General features: G+C 36.4%; 2 protein-coding genes across 15 annotated transcripts in view; one reads left to right on the top strand and one right to left on the bottom strand.

Annotated features, from left to right (window-relative positions):
- The window catches only part of Dop1a (DOP1 leucine zipper like protein A), a 98224-nt gene extending 86042 nt beyond the window's left edge, over positions 1–12182 (top strand). For 9 of the 12 annotated variants that reach the window (XM_021240726.2, XM_087188108.1, XM_087188109.1 and 6 more), the window contains 6 exons: positions 444–580; positions 1831–1886; positions 2807–2971; positions 6813–6942; positions 9421–9477; positions 11598–12182. In XM_021240726.2, the coding sequence (XP_021096385.1) occupies positions 444–580; positions 1831–1886; positions 2807–2971; positions 6813–6942; positions 9421–9477; positions 11598–11903 (851 nt within the window). In that variant the 3' untranslated portion in view covers positions 11904–12182. Of the gene's footprint in view, positions 1–443; positions 581–1830; positions 1887–2806; positions 2972–6812; positions 6943–9420; positions 9478–11597 lie in introns of those variants that run through there. The other 3 variants (XM_087188111.1, XM_087188110.1, XR_015441564.1) reach the window with 2 other exon arrangements.
- The window catches only part of Pgm3 (phosphoglucomutase 3), a 29247-nt gene continuing 25885 nt past the window's right edge, over positions 11514–14875 (bottom strand). For all 3 annotated transcript variants that reach the window (XM_004860274.4, XM_004860276.4, XM_004860273.4), the window contains 2 exons: positions 14374–14547; positions 11514–13012 (listed from right to left, as the gene is read on the bottom strand). In XM_004860274.4, the coding sequence (XP_004860331.1) occupies positions 12923–13012; positions 14374–14547 (264 nt within the window). In that variant the 3' untranslated portion in view covers positions 11514–12922. The remainder of the gene's footprint in view (positions 13013–14373; positions 14548–14875) is intronic.

The raw sequence follows: 14875 nt of genomic DNA, 5'->3' as shown, positions 1-14875 counted from the left end.
TCCAGTTAGTATACTATGCAACCTCCAAGGTCAGGAGCCTACGTGGTAATATACTTGCCATATCCCTCACGAGATTTTTTTTCCCAGAATACAAGTGATTCCTTCTTTTTTCCTTTATAATGTACCTAATTTCACGAAAACAATATGCATACTCAATATGTGGTCCACGGACCAGTACCCATCTCTTGTCCTATCCATGATAAGGACAAAAATTTAGAGTAAACATTTGTCATTTGATAGAATCTAGTGAATGAATAATAAAATAGTACATATTTGTGTTTTTTTCATGTAATTTTTATTTTATGGATGTATGAGTCTCCAACCGATTGGAATTTTTTTAAGGGGTCCTTTATTAGTTCGAGAATTACTATATTAGATAAAAAGTGCTGTATGATAATGAATCAGATTATTTCAGCATTGAAAATATACTGCATTTCTTGCAGAGAGATTGGTTGAAAGTCTCCGTTTGCCCCAGGTGCCAACTCTTCACTCTCAAGTGTTCCTGTTTTTCAGAGTATTACTTTTAAGAATGTCTCCACAACATCTTACCTCACTCTGGCCTACCATGATCACAGAACTTGTGAGTTATTTTAATTGTTAGGTTACAATCTAAACTATTAAAAAAAAGTAATTAGTTTCCATGTGTATTGGCTAAAACTAACTTTGAAAAAGAATTAAATTCAGTTAAAGTACTAACACTTTTTACAGTTGAAAACAGTAAAATGAGTCAGATTCCATCTCTTACAGTAAGCTCTTAAACTTTCAATTTTGCACTGTAGATGGCCAGCTGCATATGAAATATAGTTCATCTGATCTAGTTTAGTGTTCTGTGTCTTCTGTACATGTTTTTTTTTTTTCTGTACACTTTTAACTTGTCAGCATCAACAGGTTTGGGTCCCACTTTTAGCAGTTCCTCTAGTGATAAAGATAGGTGAGCTGGATTTTAATGGACTGGCTAAGTCACTTTCTTCATTGCTAAAACAAAACACCCAACACCTGCAATTTAAAGGTTTATTTTGGCCAGCCCCAAGGCAGAAAGTCCTGGTTGGGAGGCTCTGGCAGAGGAAAGCTGCTAGTGTCGTTGACAGGAAGCAGAGAAGGGAGGAGCCAGGGAGAGAGACATATCCTTCCAGGTCATGTCCTCAGAGAGCTATCTCTTCTGACTAGACCCCACCCCCCCAAAAGCTAGTCAGCAATAGCAACCCCCCCCCCCCATGACTCGGTCATCTTCCAAAAGCTCCACCTATGTGTGCCTGAGACCTCTGGGGGACATTTTTCCATATAAACCATAATACTGGCATAAGCCATATACTTACTATTGAAGTGCAGCACCTACTCCAGTTAAATTTGTATTAGAGAGCCTTTCACGAAGATTTTCTAAGCTCTGGATCAGCAGAGATTTCCCAAGTCCACCAACACTATTCAGTGTCCTCATATATGCAGCCATCCTCATCCTCACAGAAATAATTTGGGAATTCAGCAAAGGATGACAAGTAGAGAAAGGGAAAGAAACCCATATGTCTGAAATTCAACTTTATAATTTACTCAGAAGTCTGCTTTAATATTTCATTTTTTTGTTTTATTTTTTAGTAACACTGACTATTCCATCATCGTTAAAAACAAAAATCTGTCTCATTGGACTCTGCCAAATGATTAGCAAGGCTCTGTGCTGTTAAACTTTCAGTTTTCTTTTCAGAAACTAATTTAAAATATTCTGAACACGTATCCTAAAATTTGTTTTTGTATTAATGAAAACATAGCCTAAAGATAACATGAAAGGATTACATGTCCATTTAGATAAACATTTAACATTTATTTAATGTTCTTCAGGTACAAGTATTTTTATTGATGGAGCAGGAACTCACTGCTGATGAAGATATTTCACGGTAATTATGTAATTTATTTCAATATGTTCTTAGTAGTTTTTAATACCCTGAAGTTATCCAAAATATCACTCAACTATTTTATCTGAATACTTTATATGTTTAGTCCATTTTTTAGTTGATCATGTTTGGATATAATAGAATTTCACTTAGTCCTGAAACACAGTAGACTGGATTAAACTATTAGCAGTTATGGCCTTTGGCCTCTAGATACAAATACAGCTCAGTATAGTACTGTTTCAGCAACATGAGCCATATCAATATGGTCAATATCTGGTTCCTTACAATTGTTAGATAGCAAAACTTAGTACAGAAAGAAACTTGTATTCAAGGTATCCAGATCTTTTAGAATGTTCCAAATGTAATGTTCTACAATTTTATTTTTAGTGGGAGCAATTTTTTATGATTAAATCTAATTTATATGTGTTTTGCCTAAATCTATAAATTGAGAAATTCCTTTAAGACCATGTGTCTTAAATATATTGTATTCTTCAGTATAAAGTTCATAAAAACAGTTTCCTGTGCTGCTTTTTGTTTTTGTTTTTGTTTTGGTACCGGGGATCAAACTCATGACCTTGCTCTTGCGAGGCAGATGTGGAACCACTGAGCTAAATCCCCGGCCCCTAATAACTTTATTATTATCAAAAAGTTCTGCCTATATTTGCAAAAGGAAATTGAGTAGTAGTAAGGTTTCAGGGTTACAGTTATTTGTATATTTATGGAGTATGTTATGTGTTATTTGTAAATCTTAAAATTACATAGAAACGAATTTTTTGATACAGCACAATTGTCAAAACCAGTAATTTAGCAAAAATTATTGGTACACTCAAGATGACTAAAATACTGCCTAGTTCAGATGTTCTAGGAATTCCACTTCAAGCAAATGGGTCCAGCTACTGATAGTGCCATCTTTTACTTTACAGGACTTCAGGCCCCTCTGTTGCTGGTCTGGAGACCACCTATACAGGAGGCAATGGCTTTTCTACTTCATATAACAGCCAGCGGTGGTTAAACCTCTATCTTTCTGCTTGCAAATTTTTGGATTTGGCTCTGGCATTGCCCTCTGAAAATCTTCCTCAGTTTCAGATGTAAGTGGGTAGATTTGAAAATACATTTACCTTTGTCTCTGAAACTAACACTAAAAAGTTCTTTGTGCAAGTTGAAAGAATAATTTTTACTAAAATGTACTTCTTTTAGCAAAGGAGAGGACAGCATACTTACTGGAAGTAAATGGTTGATGTGGCTATATTAAGATCAACAGGCCTTTCGGTCAACAAATTGAGTACCATCCAGATGAGAAGCAATGGGGAACATGACTTGTAAAGGAGTCAAACAGTTGAGCGCACACTGAATGTTACATAATAGTACCTATAAAAGATGCTGTGAAGGGATAGAGCAGAAACTTCTCCCATACTTTTGGTTCAGCGCAAGCCCTGGGAGTTGGTTTTTTTTTGGTACCAGGGATTGAACTCGGGACCTTGTGCTTTTGAGGCAGGCGGTGGAACCACTGAGCTAAACCCCCGGCCCAAGCCCTGGGAGTTTTTAAGCTGAGGTGATGAGTGAGGGTTGAGGAAGAAAGGCACACATGTGAAGACAGGCAGGAACAGCCCTGGTATGTCTGAGGTACTGAAAGATCAGCACTGACGAAACAGAATGTTAAGAGGGTGGAAAAGGACTAAATTATTAAGTGTTTTGGCTGTGTACTGTGGAGAAGGGACTAGAGGTAGGCAAGACTAGAACTAAGAAGGCTATTTTGATAGTGAACTAAACTAAGAAGTAGGGAGAAAACTGATGAGTAAATGCTCATAATGCTTTATTCATAATTGCTCAAAAATATGGTTTTCCATATCTAAATCTTAAAATACGCAAACTATGATATTCTAAATCAAAATGTAGCTAAAATAATTTGAGAATTTGTGCACAAGATCAAACATTTGTACAGTATATTGTGCTGTTATAGTATTCTTCTGGCATAGAATGTTTTAAGATCGAGTTAAGATAGATCTTTTTCTTTGGGCATGCTTAAATCTTTAAGACTTTCTTTTCATTAAATTTAATGATAAAGACTAGAAATTATTTTTAGATTAATTCTTTTTTCCATTTGAAAACCATCTACTCTACTTCTTGATGAATTTCAGTAGTTGGCTATCTGTCAAATTGAAGTCCTAAAAAAGTTTAGAAAAGGATACCAGTACTAAGCTAAACAGTAGCAAAGCGTCCAAAGTTAACCAGGACACTTACATTCAGAGAAGCGACAGAAACTAAACTTTTCAGTGCCTTAAGATGAACATTAACCAGTATGTTTATGGTATTGACTTTTAGTCTTTCATGACAAGAACCAGAGTTAATTTATCCTCTTTACTTGCCAAGATACTGTTAAAACAAAACGGGGTTGGAGTGGGTACCTCTACGGCACACAGCATGCTTACCACATTGGGTTCAACTCCAGCACCAAAAGAAAAATAGCTACTAAATAGAAAAAGCACTAAGCTGTAATCATATGAGAAATTCCAATTAAAACTATAGGTAACTATCAGAATGGTAAAGACCTAAAAACTGCTTTTTTTTTTCTTAAATTCTTTTATTGGTACATTTTAGGTATACGTTTACGTTTATCATTGGGTGCTTGTACCTGTACATGATGTATCTTGGTTCTTATTTTTTCCCCATTACCTGTGTGCCTTTCACCCCCTCCACCCTTCCTTATTTACATAGACTGTTTCCATTTTTTTCTTTTCTCATAATTTTTCCTTTCCCTTCTTTCCTTTCCCCTTCCCCTCCCACTTCCCCTACCCCTTTGAACCTTTTCTTCCTATTCAAATTATCAGTTATTCATTTTGATCCTTATTTACACTTTCAGTTTCTCACACTAGAGAAACTATTCGGTATTTACACGTGTGTCCTATTCACTTAAGAATATGGCCTCTGTGCATCCATTTAGCTATAAATGTCTCTAGTTTCTCATTCTTTATGGCTGAGTGGTACTTCATTTTATATAAAAACCACATCTTTATCCAGTCTCCAATTGATGGGCACTTGGGCTGTTTCCAAGCTTTAGCTATTACAAACTGTGCCGCTATAAACATGGGTGCACATATAGTGCTGTGGTATGATTCTGTAATAGCTCGGTCAAATGGGACCTCTAGTCCTAGTTCTTTGAGGTATCTCCATACTGATTTCCACAGTGGTTGCACCAGTCTGCACTCCCACCAACAATGGAGAAGGGTTCCTTTCTCCCCACACCCCCGCCAGCATTTGTTATTGGTTGATTTCTTGATAGCCATGCTTTCTGGGGTGAGGTGGAATCTCAATGTTTTCATCTGCATCTTTCAAATGACCAGTGATGTTGAACATTTTTTCATATATTTATTTGCTGCTTTTACTTCTTTGTCTGAGAAATGTCTTTCATTTCAGATGCCCATTTTTGAATTGGGCCTTTGAATTTGAGAGGTCTGATATTTTTCAATTCTTTGTATGTTCTAGATAGTAGACCTCTGTCTGAGGTACAGCTGCTAAAAATTTTTTCCCACATTGTAGGCCGTATCTTACCTCTGTTGGTGGTTTCTCTTGCAGTGCAGAAACTTTTTAATAAGATGAGATCCCAGTTGTTGATTCTTTGTGCTAGTTCCCGTGCTACTGAGGTTTTGTTCATAAAGTCTTTTCCTATGCCAATATCTTCAAGAGTTCTACCTAACTTATCTTCCAGCAAGTATAGTGTTTCTGTCTTAATATTTAGATCTTTAATCCACTTCGATCTTAAGTTTAATGCATGGTGATAGATATGGGTCTAGTTTTAATTTTAAAAACTGCTTTTTAATAGAATCATTCTTGTTGGAAGTATACATTGATATTATTCAATTCAGAGGGTTATATTTACTAAAAATTTAAACGTACTTTCTCTTTAAGCTAATAATTGTGCTACAACCAAGGATGTATCCTAACACAGTACTCACAGATGTGCATATAATTTTCATTTGAATAACTTGTACTATATAGCACTTTTGTAACAGCAAGAACTTAGACCATCTAGGAAACTTGGTTAAATCCATAGAATACTATGTAGCTTTAGAAAGAATGGGTTTAACATGGTATGTAATGATCTCTAAGATATATAATTAGATCAAAACAAGCAGCAATAACGTATTTTTTTAAAGGGGCAGTGGGGGAAAGGGTTCAGTGTGTGAATGTGTGTTCTTTTCTGAATAAACTATTTCTGAAAAAATGTAATACAAGAAACTGATGGGTCATATGGTAGGTGGGAGACTACCTTTCTTTGGCATCTCTATTATATTGTTTAAATTTTTTCCATATATTTAAATAAGCAAATATCTAAGGGAGGCATGGTAGAAGTCCTATTTAAATACTCCTGAAATTTTCAGTTCTTCGCACACTTACTGTTTTTTAGGAATATTTAGTCAATTATATGTTATATAATCAGGTCATGGCCGGGGATTTAGCTCACTGGTTCCACCGCCTGCCTCACAAGCACAAGGACCCGAGTTCGATCTCTGGTACCAAAATAAATAAATAAATAAATAATCAATCAGGTCATTATCGGACTACTATAGTACAAAGAGACAGTAAGCTACACAAAAGCAATTTCCTTTTAAGAAGTTTTTGCCTACTAGCTAATAAGGAAACATTTGTTTAGTGTTTGCTTTGTGCTTGTGAAAAAGAAGTGATGAGCACTTTACAAGTTTACACTGTATAGCATTATTTAGCCAATAAAACCCTTGTGTGGTATTTTAACACTATATTTACTGATGAAGAAAAGGTTCAGAGGTTAAAAAATATACCCAAGGTGACAGGGCTCCCAGTCAGCTGGCATTCAAAACCTTCGTTAAGTAATGGAATGATGATCTTTTTACTAAATTATATAGCCTTACCTTAGCACAGTTTGTCTTACTGATATCATTCTTCCACACACAGGTACCGATGGGCCTTTATTCCAGAAGCCTCAGATGACTCAGGTTTGGAAGTCAGGAGGCAGGGCATACATCAACGAGAATTTAAACCTTACGTGGTACGACTAGCAAAACTTCTCCGGAAAAGGGCAAAGGTATTAAATTTGTTTTTATTTGGTTTTATTACCTGCACATTGCATTTTATATTTGTATTGTTACATGATGTGATTAGAGTAAGACCCTAACTTACAAAGGAGTTCTGTTCTGGGAGAATGTTTCTAAGTCAGATTCATTTCTGACTGTGTAAGTGTGTCTTATACAGTACACCTGTGAGGGACTTACTGTACTATGCATGTGGTCAGACATTAAATAGTTCCTGGGAAATTGAGGATACTGTCAAATTGAGCTATTTTGAAAACAAGTCCCTAGTTTTCAGAACTGATATAAACTTAGTATTTATGAACATTTAAAAAAATATACCCAGGTGAAATGGCACATGCCTATAATCCCAGCTACTGAGGAGGTTGAAAGAATTGCAAGCTTGAAGCTAGACTGGGCAATTTAGCAAGACCTCGCCTGTCTCAATAAAGTTTTTTTTAAAAAAGGAAACATTAAAAATAAATATATTGTATATATTTTAAAGGAACATTTGATTTACAGTTTTGGGGATTGATCTCAAGGCCTTGCACATGCTAGACAAACTCTTAAATCCCAGCCCAGATATCCATTTTTTAAAAAGAAATCTTTTGTACACCAATAACATCTATCTTAAAATATATTCCCAGAGAAGAATAAAAACCTCAAAACCATGCACATAACTACTTAGTTCTGTAGTCCTAAAAGATTTTAATGTCAAATCTTAAGAATTTAATACACCAGGGCCAGGGATGTAGCTCAGTGGTTCTGCCGCCTGCCTCATAAGCAGGAGGTCCTGAGTTCGATCCCCAGTACCAAAAAAAAAAAAAAAGTGTCCAAGCTCAGTGGTTCCGCCTCCTGCCTCACAAGCACAAGGACCCAAGTTCGATCCTTGTACCAAAAAAAAAATTGACTATTTTTGAATGACTTGAGGAGAACCAGGTTATGAGTTAACTGAGAAAAATGCAATTCTAAAAGAAACTTGTAAAATAAATCTGTCAGGGGCCAAGGGTTTAGATCAGTGATTCCGCTGCCTGCCTCACCAGCACAAGGACCAAAGTTTGATCCCCAGTACCAAAAAAAAAATTAAAAAAAAAAAGTCAAAATGGTTTCAACAAGAAATAATCAGTGATTGAGGAGATTTTACATTTTAAATTTAAACAAATTGGGAATATTTCATCAAAATTGAATCTGTGAACTCTGATTAGAATAATAAAGGGAATAATTAGCATTCATTCTGTTTATATATAAAGTGTACATGCTAAAAATTCATCTTTTAAGTGGGTTATTTTTTGCTTTTTTGATTATAACCTAAACTTTGTTCCATATCCTGACAAGTATAGCCATAAAACAGAATCTTAAGTTTCTCATCAAACACTTCCCCTTAATGTAGATTTTCTTTTCTCGTTTCTACTGTTGACATTGAGCAGTTCCTATTTTAATAGATTTCAAGCCATTACTCCCCAAATCCAGTTTTTAAAACACTCAAGAATTACACTCTATGAGTACCCAGAAAAAAAAAAAAGAATTACACTCTATGGAAAGGTAATGAAGAGGCTCAAAAATATAAAGCTTCTAGTTAAAAGATACTCTTCAGGGGTAAAAGTGAAAATTTACTTAAATATAGTGTAGGAAGATAAAAGTTGTAAAATGTACAGTAGTACCCCAGTTCATGAATGGAAGCAAAATTTTGCCCAATGCTTCTGCTTGCTAACCAAACTGTTCACAAATAGAAGCATTCGTGAACTGAGGCATTACTGTATTTATTGTATATTGTATCATATTATCTGTATTGGGTTAATTTATTGCGTACTTTTGCCAGGAACAGAAGAGTAATAAAATTGGCATGCTCATCACTGGGCCTTTCTTGTTCATCTTTTGTCATTTTTTTGCATTCAAATTTTTTGAAAATAAACTCTACAATGTTAGGATAATGTAGGTTATTTTGTGAGGTTTAGTTTGCAGTATGTGCTTTGTGTGCTCAGAAATTTTCCAATCTTCTGAATTTTCCCTAATCTGGCAGCAGCTCCTAAACTGAATTCCACATACTGCCCAGTGAAATGGAAGAAAGTGATTAAAAAAAGTTTTACCTTGAAGGACACAAGGAATTTGATTTATAATCCCAGTAGCTTCTTTAGGAGCTAAAAAGAAAGAGATGTGGATAAAACTTGGATCCAGAGTTTAGGAGTGGACGTGGTTATTTTGATATCACAGGGTTTGGAAAAGTAATCATGACAAATCCAGAAATAATATAATTTCATATGACCCTAGACACATGCCCTGTTATCCCAGTATCTCAGAAGTAATAAGAATTCTTTTAAGACTCCTTATCTAAAGATAGACAGGACTTTTGCCCAGGACTTACCCCACAGAATAAGACAACTACTGTATTTTGATTGGAAACCATCTTCCTATTCATATCCCTTTAAACAAGGTCTTCAAGGCCAAGCACTTTTCAATGATACAAAGGCTATGAGTTCTCCTCTTTCCTTCCACAGGACGAGGAGGACTTTAAGACAGTGATTTTGGAGGGATTGGAGATGGCCAAGGATCAGGTGAGGGTGGCTGTTTGATGCTTGTGATATAGCAGCAAAAGCTGCCACATCTGGACCCAATAGTGAAACACAAAACCCAGGTCTGCATTTCATCAAGTACAAGAGAGGTAAACAGGAAGGAAGTCTTTCTCCATATGTAGACTGAGAAGTCAAAGGAGAAATTATATGGAAAAATATTTGAGGGCGAGGTATAATTCTGATAAAGAACACCATAATCACTGAAACAATTGTGCTCTTCTTGGTCAAGAGCTTGGGGGAAAAATCCATCTTAAGACACTTCTTGAGGTAATATAAATGAAAGGTTAAACCATGGTTGTCTTACATTTGTAAATTAGCTATATAGAGGGTGTAAGTATAAAATTCACTTTCCTTCAGAAATAAATTCATCTCTGTATACCCTTTGATACATATAATGGAATTGCAGTTTGATTTAGAGGAATAGAAGTGATATGGTCAGCCAGTCCTTGACTAACATTAATGATTTGAAAGCCACTCAAAGATCTCCGATTAAAGCCAGTATCATAGTGAAGAGAATGGTGATACTTTTGTATTATATTATAATCTAGATCTGAATTTAATTACTAAGAAACTGACAGCTTGAGTTTTTTTGGCTGCAGATAAAGAACTAAATGACCTTTTTGTTTTCTTGTGGAGCCTCCTGTTTAAATCTATACTCTTTTTTTTAATCTTTTCATTTTTGAGACAGGGTCTCACTGCGCAGTTCAGGCAGGCCTTGAATTCACTATGTAGCCCAGGCTGGCCTCAAACTCAGAGCAATCCTGCCTCAGCCTCCTGAGTGCTGGGACTACAGGCGTGCACCAACAGGTCCAGCTAAATCTATATTCTTAACATACTGCTTTACAATAAGCAAGCAGAGCTGGGGCTATAGCTTAGTGGTCGAGTGCATGTTTAACATGCATGAGGCCCTGGGTTTGATCCCTAGCACCACACACAAAAAAAACACAAGCAAGCAAGCCTTGAGGTCACAAGAATTTTGCATCTTTCTCCACAAGGATACAGGTGATATTACAATATCAGGCAAACAATGAAAGTTTCTCTACAACATCTGGTCTTAGAAGAGAAACTCCATTTGTGAAGTAATTCTCCTTCCTAAGTCTTAAGTGCATGATTTTTTCTCTGTAGTTCATTGTTTTACATTATCTTTACTGTGTTGTATCTGTGATTTTGCTCAAGTACGAACATCTATAAATTTCTCTAAAAGACCACAGATAGATAGATAGATAGATAGATAGCTGTGTAATTCAGTTCGCTTTATTTTCTTTGAGACAAAGTCTTGCTATGTAGTCCAGGCTAGCCTTGAACTTGCTATGTAGCCCAGGTTGGGCCTGGAACTCATGATCCTTCTGCCTCAGTCTTCTGAGTGCTGGGATTACAGGTTTGCACCACTATGCCCAGCTGGTTTTTTAAACTAGCTTTTGAAACAGACATTATTGGTGCTTGTATTTAGTTGAGTTTACAAAATATATTCTCATTTGATTCTCCTACTGCTAGTAGATAGGTTAGATTTTCCTGTTTCATCAGTGAGGAACTTTTATGTCTTCCCCAAGGACGCAACACAGTAAGTAAATGACAGAGCCAAACACTAACCATGTTATTTAGCACAACCCACAAGCAACAGCAGTGTCTCCTGGGGGATCCCTTTTCTGTGTAGTACAATACTGATACTGTACTATCACTTTATGACAATTATCCACTTTTGGACCCTGCTATAATCTTGTGGCAAGTTTAGGCCATTTAGCTAAATGAATGAAGCTCAATGCCCTTTTCTAATTCTTTTATAATCATTTGTGACCTAGTCCTTGGTTGGAGTCCAGAAGTCAAGGAGCTGGTTATTGTCTGACTCCTTATCGCTGTCTAGAAGAAATTCTGCTAACTAAACTTACCTGTGCATTATGGTTGGAAATTATTACATCGGGGGTGTCAGACCCCTATACCTAAAAGCATCAAGGAGCACTGAAAGGCCTTAGAAGCAAGGGTTTTAATTAAGTTTGAATAAAGACTTAGCATCACTTGCATTTACTTCTTAACTCTGATTTCTGATGTTTATTATGTTTAATTTTTTTAATATAGTACACCCATGATTCCTTTGTTTTCTACAGAAAAATCCAGAAGAAGACAACTCAGGGAGAACACTGGGTTGGGAGCCTGGGCACTTGCTGCTCACCATCTGCACCGTGCGCAGTATGGAACAGCTCCTGCCATTCTTCAATGTCCTCAGCCAGGTCTTCAACAGCAAAGTCACAAGTCGGTGTGGAGGACACTCAGGGAGCCCTATCCTTTACTCAAACAGCTTCCCTAATAAGGACATGAAACTGGAGAACCACAAACCATTTTCCAGCAAAGCCAGACAAAAAATAGAAGAGATGGTAGAAAAGGATTTTCTGGAAGGGGTGATAAAAACTTGAATACCGCCAGTGGTTTCACTGTAAAAATTATTTAAAATAGACATGCTGCTCTGAGTTGTATAGTTTCTTTTTCCTTTTTATATATGTAACAAAACACATTTTAGGTTGTATTTAAATATTTGTAAATAAGAGCTAATGTGGCCTGACTCAAGTTTAAATATTGTTGGTTCATATTGATTATGGTGCCTATGAGAGATCTCTCTCTATATATATCTAGTCCATTGTTTTACTGTCCTGAGTTGTCTTAAACCTACAAAATACACACTGTACATTTTTTTCTATTGGTTTCAGGCTTGGTTTAATTTAGATTGGTTGGGGATTTTCTTCTTTCCATTATTAACCATGTTCTAGTATCAGAATGGTTTGCCATCAGAGGCTTGGTAACATGAGATTTGCTTCTTCCACATCCTTTCACTGAAAGCAGTGAAGAAAAACCAAAGCCTGAAATGTGTGGCTTCATAAGGACATCACAGGCACCTCCCCCTCAGTGTGGAGGAGAGATAAGACCACCTCCTGGCTTCCACCTATGAATTTCTGATGATGCTAAGCAGACAGGTAAGTTATCTTATACCCAGGCTGATGACAGAAAATTTGGTAGTAAAAAGTCTTCTCCACCCTCCTCATTTTGTATCATGGATGGGGAAGGCTGTAAAGCAACACCTCAATTAGGTATTAGCCACAGCAGAAACATGACAAGAAGTTGGTAGTAAGATTTAATTTTCTAGCACTCTGAATGATTTGTGCATATACTATAAAATTAATGACTGAATCATATACTTAAGCCCCCAATATTTTATATCAGTGAGACTATAATTAGAGGTAAACTTCTGTAACAAGCATAAAACACTTACCTATTTCTAAAAAAAATATTCTAGTAGTGTTTAGGAAAAAAGATTGATCTACAAACAATCCAGTAAGGTGCATGTAAACATGATTATGAATGTCTTAGTACTGCCGTTACTGTTACAGTTTTGTAAAAGCTTTTTAAAAATCCAGTTTTCAGAACATAAAAATTATCCTCAGAAATTTGGTGTGGGTCTTTCTCCAATGCCTCCAGCAAGCTGAAATACTGCCAAGCTCACTTCATGTGCAAGGCTATCCGCATTTTCCTGCAAATTACATTAAAGAGATCAGATAAGAAAGCTGTAACATCTATCATGTTACTTGCAACTCTGGGATAGGGTGGGGGGCTTCCTGATTTTCACTAACATATTCAAATGAAAACTATTTTTCATCTTTCAGTAACAAATTCCCAGGCCCTTAAATAAATGGAAAGCAAGTTAAATTCTTCTAAATAAGGTAAGTTCAGTTAATCCAGGCAATAAAATTAGTTATTCCGAAACTCTGAATAAATTCAATAAAATATAAGTTGTGGCAAGGTGGCCACAACTGGCTTAGGAACTCTTAGGAACCTATGGCAAGCATGTTGTTTTTCTTTTAAGACAAAAGATGTTAATGTATGCGGGTTTTTTCCTAAACTAAAGCCTCAGTATTCAGGTTTAATTGCAGTGTTGCCACTTTATAAGTGGGTTTTGGGTTGCAGTTTGGACACTCATCTCTAAAAGGTTTGCCATCAGTCTTAGGACCTTAGTTGCCCTCTCTGATCCACCATGGCTATTTGTTTACTGCATTCAGAGGTGACCTATGCTTCTATTAAAAAACAAAAAAAGAAAAAGCTTCCTAAGTCTTATATAAATGTCTCCTTCCAAGTCCTTGTTCAACCTACTTTTCTGTGCAAGCACTTGTATCAAGATAGAAAAGATGGAGTATGTGAAGAGGAAGTATTATAAAAATCCCAGCCTGAGGGCTACACAGGAAGATGAAGAGTTTGAGGCCAGTCTGAACTACACATCAAGATCCTGACTCCAAAAAAAAAACAAAACTCCAAAGCACTGGTCTTGACTCCAGGTGGAAAACAAGAGTAAAGCTGTCTTTTCAAGTCAAAAGCCCAGAGACAAAAGCAATTATTACCAGTGGTTTAGAAAGGGACTACAAAACTGGCTGTTCTTATAAAGCAGGATTATCTACTTCACAGTGCATAGCTTTAACACATGTCAAATGTAGTTATTCCTGTCACAGAAGTATAGCACTTGAAAAAGTCTAGAATAAATCAAAAATAATTTGGGGAAAAGCAGAGCACAGTGGCGCATGCCTATAATCCCAGCACTCGGGAGCCTGAGGCAGTTGGATCACTGCAAGTTCAAAGTCAGCCTGGCCTACATAATGAGTTTAAGGACAATCTGAACTACACAGTGAGATCCTGTCTCGGGGGGAAAAAAAAATTGGGGAAAATGAACAAAAGAGGTAATTTGTTTAGCTTTGTAACTACTATTCATGATAATCTTAAAATGAGAAATATAACCTTAACCTTTACAGTGAAATCCTAAATATTAAAATATTTTCTGTCCTCTGATAGTGTCTCTCCCCTGACCCTCTCTCATTAGACCCTTTCAGAACTATCCCAGCTTACTTGTGAATCTGCTTCTGCATACACTCTGACAACATCCTCTGTACCAGAGGGCCGGACAAATGCTCGGGAGAGCTTGTATTTCTTCACCAGGTCACTGATCGCCTCCTGTAGTCCAGGCGGTGTAACCACCTGTCTTTCAGCATCTGTGGTGCTAATAACTCTCCTGTCTGCAACCTAAGCAGAAGTGTTGGATACATGTTATATGTATTAAATCCCTTTCATAAATCTAACCTGCTCAACATAAAATGAATCTTTTGGTTGGAATTAACAGTAACAGACCAGTACTTTGGCCTACTGTATTATAAAGTACAACACTGAGGTAGTAAAATACTAAAAGTATAAGATGAAATTACATTAAAGTTTTAGTTTTTCCAAGGTGAGAGCTATACCTTTAGCAAACCAAACAAATCCCTAGACACTTAAATAATGGCCAGTAAATACTGTATGATTTTAAGTTCCCTATCATCCCTCAGACCCTAATGATATAATAACTTTAGGTATT

The sequence above is a fragment of the Heterocephalus glaber genome, unplaced genomic scaffold, assembly GCF_053883595.1.
Source record: "Heterocephalus glaber isolate CG9 unplaced genomic scaffold, H.glaber_assembly_v1.0 deba00001523, whole genome shotgun sequence".
Lineage (NCBI taxonomy): Eukaryota > Metazoa > Chordata > Mammalia > Rodentia > Bathyergidae > Heterocephalus > Heterocephalus glaber.
Note: the sequence above shows the minus strand (reverse complement) of the source record. Positions and strands in the feature narration are given on the sequence as shown.